This window comes from Thamnophis sirtalis, unplaced genomic scaffold, assembly GCF_051295495.1.
Source record: "Thamnophis sirtalis isolate CommonGarterSnake01/CBP01778 unplaced genomic scaffold, rThaSir2_p1.2 scaffold_9, whole genome shotgun sequence".
Lineage (NCBI taxonomy): Eukaryota > Metazoa > Chordata > Lepidosauria > Squamata > Natricidae > Thamnophis > Thamnophis sirtalis.
This window is the reverse complement of record NW_028261389.1, coordinates 20,646,988-20,658,943: the sequence shown is the minus strand read 5'-3', so window position 1 is coordinate 20,658,943 and position 11,956 is coordinate 20,646,988. Positions and strand designations below refer to the sequence as shown.

The 11,956-nt window shown below is 43.8% G+C and overlaps 1 protein-coding gene across 1 annotated transcript in view; it reads left to right on the top strand.

Annotated features, from left to right (window-relative positions):
• The first annotated feature begins 252 nt into the window (after nucleotides 1-252).
• The window catches only part of DGKI (diacylglycerol kinase iota), a 316,253-nt gene continuing 304,549 nt past the window's right edge, over nucleotides 253-11,956 (top strand). Inside the window, 2 exon segments of the mRNA XM_087722998.1 lie at nucleotides 253-462; nucleotides 465-682. Coding sequence (XP_087579124.1) covers nucleotides 253-462; nucleotides 465-682 — 428 coding nt within the window.

Genomic DNA, 11,956 nt, shown 5'->3' with positions numbered 1-11,956 from the left:
AGTGTCATACACAACTTCTCTCTTTCTGCAGAAGGCTAGAGATGGTCTGTGTGGGCCGGAGGCCTGTCCTGCTCCACAGAGGGGCTTCTAGCCAGACCTAAAGGTGTAGCTGTTACCGCTCTTCTCTGAAGGAGGGCGTGGCAGGAGGAGCAGCGAGAGGGGAGGAGGCGCTGATTGGCCAGAGGGGGTGGGCGGGTGGGTGGGAGGCAGGGAGTTTCCCACAATGCCCCGCTGCAGCCAGTGCAGCCGCCGATGGATGCTGCGGGAAGGTGCTGCCATTTGCAGCCGTTTGGACCAGCGGCTCGACGAAGGGGCTCCATTCTGGCTGCGACGGAAGCAGCCGCCCGCCGCCCTGCCTCTGTCCCCGGCTCAAGCCGACCTCCTGGGCTAGTAGTTTCCCTCGCTTTTTCCTCTCCGCCGGCGGCTGCTGCCGCCGCCGCTGCCGCTGCTGTCCTTTCAGCACCGCTATGAACCCTGCTTCAGCAGCCGGGGAGGATAAGGGGGCTGCAGGAGGCGGCGGTCCCGGCGGCAGCACGTGCCGTGGGGCCGAAGGCGGCGGGGACCCTCGCAGTGCTCCCGCCACGGCGGCCGACCCCGAAGAGCCTGGGCTAACCGGTCAGAAGGAGGACTCTCTGGAAGAGAAGCTGAAGAGTTTAACCTTCAGGAAACAGGTGTCTTACAGGTGGGTAGAAGAAAGCGAGAAGGGGAGCGTTGGTTTTTCTGGGTGGGCTTTGGCTTACCTGCCTCCTTCCCCCCCCCCGCTCCATAATCAGCCTGGGAAGTTTTTTGGGGAGACCGCTCACCAAGTCTCCTGCCTGTTCCTCCCGGTGGCGTGGCTTTTTGCATATTTCCCCACCGTCTCTTTTACTGAAGTGCAATAAGAAGCCCCTTCTTGTCCCCCTCTCCCTCCTACTCCTGCTTCAGTTGGGATGGTGTGATTTCCTCCCTTCTCCCCATTTACTTTCAGCCTGCCTGCGATGACGGGAAAAGCGAGCTAAGGAGATACTCTCACTTTGAATTCAGACTAAGAACGTGTTTTGGGAGGCAATGAGAAGAAAGGGGGATCAAAATAAGGCATTCCCGTTCTTTGACCAGCCAGGACTCCTGTTTTTGAGAATATGGATAATTAACTTGGACAACTATCCTGGTTGCTTTTCATGGGGCAGGGAGGGTGTTTGAATGAAATCTGACCATTTGCCTTCCCCTTCTGGTCAACAATCACATCAAGGTGTGTTTGCCCTGAGAGATATCCTACAACTAAAATCAATTTATTAAGAACAGAATGTTTGTGTGTGTGTGTGTGTGTGTGTGTGTGTGTGTGTGTGTGTGTGTATGAAAACATATATATAGATATATAGATCTATAATATGTCTCTGTGTATATAGGCATTATGCTTACAATCAGGAAAACAGCCGTTAACCCAGATGTTGTATTTCCTTTTTGGTTTAATATGAAAGTGAGATGATTGATAATAACGCTATTTAAAGTAGTGGGGCAAAGGAGTTTGCATTCCTTTACACAGACCTATCTTTTGTGGAGAGCATTAGGCATTTGATTCTGATAATATGTGATGCCATTACGATTCTTGATAGAATAGTGCAAGCACATAATGTTTGTGCTTGCACTGATCCATCATGGGACACACGTAATATACTGAGTTAACGTTGCACAGAAAGGTAATTTTGTATGCCTTGAAATGCATTGTGACCTATAGGCTTTGGGAGATACACTGTCAGAATAAAATTGCAACCCACGTCAGAGATGAGGCTGAGGATAGCATCTTCTTTACCAATTCAACTTGCATGGAAAAAAATAAATAAAACCCTGATCTTGTTTATGATCCTTCTTCAAACAAGCAAAGCTTCAGGGGGAAATTGTCCGTGTATGTAGACTTTAGGATTAGTCTGGGGGAGTTCAACTTGCTCAGGAAATCATGTTATTTCGAAGCCTTGATGCTTGAACTAAAGAAAGAAAGAAAACAAACTGAAATGAATATTGCTTTATTGGCATGGGGAGTTGGTGCAGTATTTCCCTGGAAAAACACTTATTTTGGGCAGCCCTGATGACTATTGAAAGCTTCAGGAGTCTTCCAAAGAACAAGTATTCATGTTCATTTTCAGCACCCCGGTGATTCATTATGTAAGTTTCAGTGTAAATTCAGTTGATAGCTACATTGCGTATCTACATCTAATGTTTAACAACTGAAGAGGCAGCTGAATCAGAGGTCAGCTAAATTCAATTACCTGGTAAAATGCATGACTGTGTTCATTTTTAAATTGTTTGCTGCAGTTTTCTCTAGTAAGCCACTAGATTCCAGCTTCTGTCTGCAAATGATTAAAAATTAGGTCTGTGTCAATTGCAAGGCCAGCTTGCAAGAGGCAAGCAAGCAGCTTCTGAAAGCTATAGTTGAAACTCACCTCTCTGGTAATCTGTAGTCAGGTTCTTCCAGACAAACAGGCAGGCATCGTGCAATTGCCTTGATTCCAAAACGAGATTTTAGAGAAGCCTTGTTATAGTTGCCTTGTGTTTGTGCGTTTCATGTGGTTGTTTTTTTTTAAACAAGTCGGCTATCCTACCCCCCCCCCCACACACAAAAAAATTGAGCAGAGGAAAAGAAAATAATTCAACAATCTTTTTGGATTGTGTGCTGTGGATGCTCCCCCCTCTCTCTTGTCCAAAAAATATGGATATACATACATACATACATACATACATACATACATACATACATACACACACACACACACACACACATACATCCACATACATCCACATACACACACACACACACACATACATACATGTTTGAAGGAAAATTATAACTATAATTCTTGATAGCCCCTGATCATCCACACAACTGAAAAACTAAATGGAATGCATAGGGTTACAAGATGAAGAGACTCAAAATAACTTCAAGTAAAGAGTCAATTCATAGGAGCACAAAAATTGCATGAAAGCAATATGAGTGAAATTAATACAAAAGAAGTAAAAGCAATCAATTCGAACCACCATCATTCAAACTTTTTATCTGGACATCAAAGCTTTATTAATGTAAAAAAGGTAAACGGACAGAAAAAAAACCCCAAATACTCTTATTGAAATCAAGGAAATTATTCCCTTCACATAAACAACCTCCTATTTTGGTAGGAGTTATTCGTTCTTTTTCATAGCTGTTGGCTTATGTTACAGACAAGTCCTACCTGTTTTTATTTCATTTCATTTCCCTATTCTTTCCGATCCTTGCACATTGTACTTCATTGCAAAGATTATTTGCTCAATGAATTACAAATGGGACACTTGCATAGGAAATGATAGCAACAGGTAACTGTTTGGGTACAATGGTTTCCCAACTGCTGGAAAAGGCTGAAACCTAGAGAAAGTATTTTGAAGTTTGGATGGTTGTCATTCCAATCAGATTCTCTCCTGGGTTCAGAGGTGTAAAAAAGACATTTCTAAAGCAGCTTCGAAAGGCCTGCAGAGCTTTCTGAACTATAGCATCCCCAGCAATGTGACTCCATGTATACATCATTGGCTACTTCTTTTGACTTTGTAAAAAAAAAAAGGCCCAATAGTTTCACTGATGAGCACAAAATCCAGAGTGATTAATTCTCAGTGGAGTGACCATCACCTCAGAAGATTTCTATTGCTTGCCTGCTGTTCTGCTCTGCTTCTTTCTTTCCTTTTTAATAATTACCATGAAGATCCATGTCAGACTTTTATGTAGTAATGAATTGAAAGTGAGAGACATCAACAGGCAGCTTTGGTATTCCAGCAGTAGTGGGTTGCAGGTGGTACGGCCCAGTATGGGTGTACCAGAGCCTGCCCAGAGCACTGGGTACCGTTCCAGTACAGTGCTCCAGAGGGCCCACCCGCTTGCCCAAGCTCCTTATCTGTCCTTTAAGCCTTTGGCACTTCCATGCATGCGCATGGTGCATACGGCGCCTGTGCAATGCTCTGCCAAGCAGCTGGAGCGTCGTGGAGCCTTGCGGAGGCGTTGCAGGCAGGTACAATGTATGCATGTGCCGCGCATTCCATGTGGGCGACGCCGGGCCCGTTCCAAATGTACCGGTTGGAACGGGATCCGGAACCCACCACAGTATTCCAGGTATGGATGCAATGAAACAGCAGAATGCAGATCACTGTTGTAGATTGTGAACATTGTGTGATTGGCTGCAGCCACGGCCTTTGAAGTTTAAATTGAAAGGAGGTTCTGTACTTCCTTGCATTGCCAAGCAAGAATAAAGTTTTTGGTACACGCAAAAGGCAAAAGGTAGATTTGGCATACACCTTTGAACCCGCCATGGATAGAAAGACACTACAGAGGGTGGTGAGCACAGCACAAAACATTGCGATGCCACTAGATGACATCGCTAGGGCTCGCTGCCTTAGAAGAGTGAGGAAAATCCTCAGGGACGGCTCACACCCTGGTCACCACTTCTTTACCCTCCTACCACCAGGTAGGAGATATAGAAGCAGAGGCAGCCGCATAAACAGGCTGGAGAACAGTTTTTATCTGTGGGCTGCCAGACTCCTGAATGAAAAATAACCCTACAACAACATAGTACGATTGACTTGTGGGGCAGCCGCGACGTGCAGTAAATTCACATGGTGCAATAGGACTGGGTGTTTGTGGGTAGGATTCACTGAGCTAGGCATTCTTTTGCCTTTCACTGTGAAAGTATTGTATTGTGTTGGGGTGTGTGTGAATGAAGGGAGGCTCAGCCAATTTCGTTGTACACATGTTGTACTCTGACAATCAAGGATTGAATGGAATTGAATTGAGTATGAGTATGAGTAGTTTATTTATATGCCGCCCTTTTCCCTGGGGGGACTCAGGGCGGCTTACAATTCGGAAGGAAGGGAGAACAAACAGATTAACACATAAGACAGTACATCATTAAAAGCACAACATTCATACAATTTGGGTGGGTTACGGTCTTTAACCCCAGGCCTAACAGGACAGCCAGGTTTTAAGGGCTGTGCGGAAGGTCTGGAGGGTGGTGAGGGTACGAATCTCCACGGGGAGATCGTTCCATAGGGTCGGAGCTTCCACCGAGAAGGCTCTCCTCCGCGTGGTTGCCAGTCGACATTGACCGGCAGATGGAACTCGGAGGAGGCCTAATCTATGGGATCTAATTGGTCGAGTGGAGGTAATTGGCAGTAGGCGGTCTCTCAAGTACCCAGATCCACTACCATGAAGGGCTTTGTAGGTGACAAGTAGCACCTTGAAGCGTACCCAGAGATTGACAGGTAGCCAGTGCAGCTCGCGGAGGATAGGTGTTATGTGGGTGAAACGAGGTGCACCCACGATCGCTCGCGCGGCCGCATTCTGGACTAGCTGAAGTCGCCGAATACTCTTCGCTGAATTGAACCTCTGTTTTGCAACCCAGTATGAAGAAAGGGGGAAAGGAGGTTTAATCCCCTGCCTTTCTTTGTTCCAACTGTGTCCTTCCTCCCCTATCATTGCTCTTTGCTGAATTGTTTGAGCATTAGCTATCATCAATAGTCACCTTGCAGTTACTTTGTAAAATGTTGGAGGAGAAAGCCTTGTAATCTGTGATGTGTCATCTAAGCAACCCCACCGTACTAAGAATAGCGCAGCTAAGGAGGAAAAAGCAGGGGGGGGGGGAAACTCAGGGAAAGAATTATGTTCTACGACCCGTGTTCAAAGAAATGGACAATTACCTGTTCAGTCAGCTTTTCAGAAAGGAATGGGAAGGGATACCACCCAATTCTTTGTGCCAGGCAAAAATATTGGAATGCTATTTTCTTTAATATTTAGTATCTTGGCTCAGTTACTACCTGTAGCTTCGTTCTAAAGCTCTGGTTGTACTCAGATGCTTTGATGGAGATAATCTATTTTTGTTGTTAGTTGCGAAGTCATGTCTGACCCATCGTGACCCCATGGACCTCCAGACCTTCGTGTCCTCTACCATCCTCCGGAGTCCAGTCACACTCCTGCTTTGGTGACTCCATCCAGCCACCTTATTCTCTGTTGTCTCCTTCTTCTTTTGCCCTCAGCCTTTCCCAGCATCATTAGGCTCTTCTCCAGTGAGTCCTTCCTTCTCATTAGGTGGACAAAGTATTTGAGTTTCATTTTCAGGATCTGGCCTTCTAAAGAGCAGTCAGGGTTGATCTCCTGTGGGACTGACCGGTTTGACCACCTTGCAGTCCAAGGGACTTGCAGGAATCTTCTCCAGCACCATAGTTCAAAGGCCTTGATTCTCTGGCACTCAGCCATTCTTATGGTCCAACTAATCCATTTACTGATGATCCAATCATTTCAATGAAACTCTGCCAGGTAGGCAGAGGGACTATTAAAGGGACTATCTTTTGGATCAGAATAACAGCTGTAGAGGCCCCAGCAGCACTATCTGTTCGGCTACTGCCCGAAGCATTTATCGTGAAATGCCAGGGCTAAGAGGTCTTGGACTTGGACTTGGCCTTCATTCTGTTGGGCTGAACCAATGGCTTGAATGTCTATGGAGATTCTCGGTCATCCAGGTCATGGTGATCCCAAAGGTGCTTTTTTTTCAATTGAACTTTCTGGTTTTTCTTTGAAAACATTTCACTTCTCATCCAAGAAGCTTCTTCTGCTCTGACTGGATGGTGGGGAATGGAAGGATATATATACTCCTTGCAGACAGCTGGGCATCTGCATTCTTTTAGCAGGTCATTTAAGGTCATCTGGAGGTTTATCTGTGTCATCATGAGGAGTGCAAATAGGTGTGGGATCTTCTTGGAACTGTTGAAAGGATTGTGTTGTAGACACAATCTACAGCAGGGTCCTTTCAACAGTTCCAATTTGCACCGCTTGGGTGACCCTGATGACACAGATAAACCTCCAGGTGACCTTAACGACCAGCTAAAAGAATGCAGATGCCCAGCTGTCTGCAAGGAGTATAAATCCTTCCATTCCCCACCATCCAGTCAGAGCTGTAAGCAGCTTCTTGGATGAGAAGTGAAACCTCTTCAAAGAAAAACCAGAAAGTCCAATTGCCACTTGAAAAAAGCACCTTTGGGGCAATAGCTTGAACCTCAACTTTGAGATCTTTGATTTCATGTATGGAAATCAAAAGTTTCCACTGAGGGAGGAGGGAAGGCATTTGATTCTTTCCTCCTCCTCCTCCTCCTCCTCCTCCTCCTCCTCCTCCTCCTCCTCCTCCTCCTCCTCCTCCTCCTCCTCCTCCTCCTCCTCCTCCTCCTCCTCCTCCAGGTGACTGTGGATGGTTTATTTCTATTTTATTCTGCAGTGACTCTAGGGGGTCTCTCAGCCCCGGAGGGCTGATTTTCAGGGTAAACAAATCTTCAGTTGGACGACATTGAGATGACACAGGTGGTGGAGAGGAACCCTTTCTTCATGCCCGCTACCGTTCAGACTAAAATTAAAATAGGATTCATAACTCTGCTCTATTACGTATGTTTTAAATTAATCTTTTGCTCATGGTGCAAGCATTGCCTTGAGTCTCCAACATACAGATGCAGCTTGGGAATAATCATCGACATAAAGACAGTCAAGGACGGGATTGCAGATACCTTGCTAATTTACAAGCACAGAGATTCTTAGCCAAACCTTCATTCTTTGAGGAAATAAAGCTGGTTACGCTCTGCTGCAAAGATGACATATGTCCAGAGGACTTTCCCTGGGGCAGCTAACTACAGGCAAGCACAGTAGACAGCCTTAATGTACCGTATACTGAGTAGGGTGTCTAGAAGATGGCAGCAAAGCAATACAGAAAACACACCGTTTGCTGCTGTCCTCTGGTTGTCTGGATTTTTGCATCCCAGAACTGGTAGCCCACAAACTGCTAGATTGTTCACTTTGAAGATATTTCTTCTGAGCTGCCACTGCTGTAGTTCTGTTTTGATCTCGGCTTCAGAAAAGCAGACTCCTTGTCCCGACAAAACCATTTTTTTAAAATTAAGCTAATGTGAATTCCTCTCATTCACATCCAGCAAAGTCTTGGCAAACAGCCTTTCCAGGGTGAATTAACCACCAGAGACCTTATCAGGCTTGGGGAGCTGCCAGGTTGATATCTTCCAAACCAATGCTGTACAAGAAAATACTTGGTAAGGAGTCTCTGGGGATCATGAACAAATCTTTACACTAATTAAACGAACTAATTGTCTCCTGCAAACTCCACTCCCCTTTCGCTCCTCTTTATTCCCTATGGGAGGGGCCATTCACCGTCTACCTATGCCTTTACTCCCGAGTCGGCCCTTGTTTCTTAACTGTTCCTTTCTCCTGGCAGCTCTGTGCATGTGCTCATTGGGAGCAGGCTTCAGCTGTTCTTCTGCCCCACTGATCTCCAACTCCGAAGGCAGCTGGTAACTGTCAGACGGCCCTGGCCCCATCTCTGCCTCTGATGCAGAGCGCTCATCAGAGCCTTCCCCAGACACCAGGACTGGCCTAAGTTCCTCCCCAGCCTCCTCACTGTCTGAGTCTGCCACCAGCTCCTTTCTGGCAGTGACATATGTACCACTTCCTCAAGCCATTAACTCTTCCACTGATGACCAATGTTAGGATGAGACTAGTTTGTCCACTTGATTGCTTATTCCCTGCGGAGGTGACCTTATAATTGCTTGTTAACCCCGTAAGGAAATGCACAAGAAGTGTTGGAAAAATGTCCATCAGCTTTCCAGGTAGACGGTTAAATTTTCACCTGAGTATGCTGTAAGAAACCTCAAGATAAAAACTCATTAACTATTGATTTGGCCATGCAAATGGAGTCATAAATACATGCCCATCTACCCATCAGTATACTTAGTCCAAGACCATAAATTAAAACTAAGTGCCAAGCAAAAAGATGCATTGGACCAAATATTAACTGAGGCTCATTGCTGTTTGTTTCTAATGAGACAGCCTCAGCATGAATATTCATTTTAATTGAGACCCGTGTTCTTACGATCCTTTCAAGGAAAGAGACTGTTAAGAAGTGGAATACTTGCACACCAACAAAATCCTACGACAATATCGCCAAAGACATACAACCTTTTTTTCGATCAGGAGCTGTACATAGCTTTTGAGTAACGTGCTGTAAGCTGTTCTGAATGTTTCTAAAAGTGAAGTTAAACCAATGCAATAAATATGACCATTTTCCATACCTTTAATAACTATTATTTTTTAAGATTCAACAGCAGCTTTGGAAGTGGCTCTGAGGGCTAAACCAAGGTTGTAGGTAGGGTCAGCTTATGCATTCCGGGCAGGGGTGGGCAGGGACATGCTATGTGCATGCTTAATGGGCACTATGCGCACATGTGCAGTACAAAAACCATTGAAAAAACAAGATGGTGGCAGCTGTGGTGCCGCCGATAGAACCAGTCAGGGAGCGGGGCAGGCCGAGTTACTACATACTCGGCCGAACCGTTCCGAACCGGTAGGAACCCACTTCTGTTTCCTGGTTCAGATCAATCCATTTTAGAGACCGATACCTTCCCCAAAAATCCACCATCTTTTTAAAAATTGCTTTCATACATACATATCATACATTTCCTTTCTATGTTGAGCAGTGTGCTCTCTAGGTGTTCAAGGTCTTAACATACAAGCATAAAAACATCATAATAATAATTATGAATATATATTCATAAATTTTAGTATATATTTTAATATATATTCACACAAACAAGAAGCCGAAAACACCAGCCTGAAGATGGCGAGTGAGACCTCGCTGAAATGTTGCCAAGACAATCTCAATCTTACACAGGAAAAGACCCGAAGACAACAAGACCAAGTATACCTACACCCGTGAAAATCTACGAATATATATATGTATGTATGTATGTATGTATGTATGTATGTATGTATGTATGTATGTATGTATTTGTGCTGATAAATAAATAAAGGTATTTATGTTGTATTTATCAGCACAAATACAACACAAATGTAACAAAGACAACAGTAAAAATATTGGGTTTCTGTCTGGATGGTCTTTTGTGACGAGCCGATGGACAGAGAATGGAAGCAGTGGACTTCCTCCCATATTTGGGCATACCAGGGGTTGTAACTTTAAATAAATAAATAAATAAATACATACATACATACATACACACACACACACACACACACACATACACACACACACACATACATACATATATACACATACATAGATACAAATATACATATACAAATATGTGGTAATATATAAACAAATCTGCGATAACATCAATCATATTATAACATATATTATCTTCCACTATAATATCGACTATATAACTGTCAAAAATATTTACTCATCTGTTTTTCTTTCTCCTATAAACCATATTTCACCTAATTCCACTTCTTTAACCTCAATATCTGTCATTTAACCATTTATAGAATAGTTCCCATGTTATGAAATAGTCCAAATCTTCTTTTCCTTTAATTTTTAGGGATAACCTATCCATCTCTGCACATTCCAGAATTTTTTGGATTATCATATTGTGGAGTTTCTATTTTTTCCCCAACATTGTGCACATATGATTCTAGCTGCTGTTAGGATGATTAGAACCAAATATGTGTTACCTTTATTATAATTTCCTGGAAGCATGCCCAACAAAAATGTCTCAGGTTTCAGATCTATTTGTTGTCTCATCATATTTTTCAGCCATGTGCGTATTTTCTTCCAGTATTTTTTGGCTTTGGGGCATGTCCACCACATATGGTAGTATGAGCCTGGTGTCTGATTGCATTTCCAACAGTGGCTGTAGAATGGGCTGAGACTGGGAAATAAACTGGAACTGTACAAACTTCAAAAGCCAAGTAGGGTTGATCTCGATTACTACTTGTTGGAAGAAATGTCCTTCTGGGTTTAGCTCCAAATGGGGGAAAAGTCACTGGAAACGTGGAGATTGCTTGGAAAGATGGTTTAATGGTGGTCAGGACCACATGGTTTGAGGTCCTGGATAGAAAAGGTGATCACATGCTTCAAGATGTTGGATGAAGAAGAAAAGAGAGAAAAGAAGGGCCTTGCTGGGTTTTTTATACTCTGTTCAGCCCCACATCTGTTTCCTGTTCCTGTGTAAGAAATGTATTCTGATTGGTTGTCAGACTCCCATGGGGCCATGCAGGAGCAACTCTCTAGGCTGTGTTTTGAGTCCAAGTTTGGTTGAGTTCCCAGATGCCATGTGGTGAGTTTCTGTAGAAGGCTAATCCTATCTTTGTTATGTAGAGTAAACTACCTCAGGGCCCCTAATGGCCCATTGAGGGCTATTAAGAGTGAGTCTGTTTCCTGCCTAAAAACATGTTTCTTCATTTCTGATCCAGGGAAATATAATATTCTGCCTTTTCAATATTTCCCAGGATATTTCATTTTCCTAGGAGAGGGCTGGGTGCTAACTTCCTACAGGAAAATTCAGGGGTGTACACTAAAATGAGAAAAAAATATGGAAGAAAGCAACGGCATGTTACTTCATATAAGTAGTCCCAACTTACAACAGTTCATTTAGTGACCATTCAAAGTTACAATGTCACTGCAAAACGTCACAGTTATTGCAGCTTCCCCATGGTCACATGATCAAAATTCAGACACTTGGCAACTGGTTCATATCTCAATGTCCCGGGGTTTTGTGATTCCCCTTTTGCAACCTTCTGACGAGCAAAGTCAATGGGGAAACAAGATTCACTTAATAACCGTGTGACTAATTTGACGACTGCAGCGATTCACTTAACAAATGTGGCCAGAGAAGTCATAAAATGGGACAAAACTATTTTCTCACTTAGCAACATAAATTCTGGGATCCATTGTGATATCATAAGTTGAGGGCTTCCAGTATTTTTGCCAAGAACTTTGTGGACTTATTCATGAATGAAGCTTGAAACGCAGTTAACTTTCCTTTATTTCCCAATTATCTTGAACACTATGCCACCTCCTAATATTACAGCGCTCCTTGTTATATGCTAACTGTGCCTTCAAACACTCATTTCACAAACACACCAGATCTTAGCCAGTTTCTGGAACCTTTCTTCCACTAAATA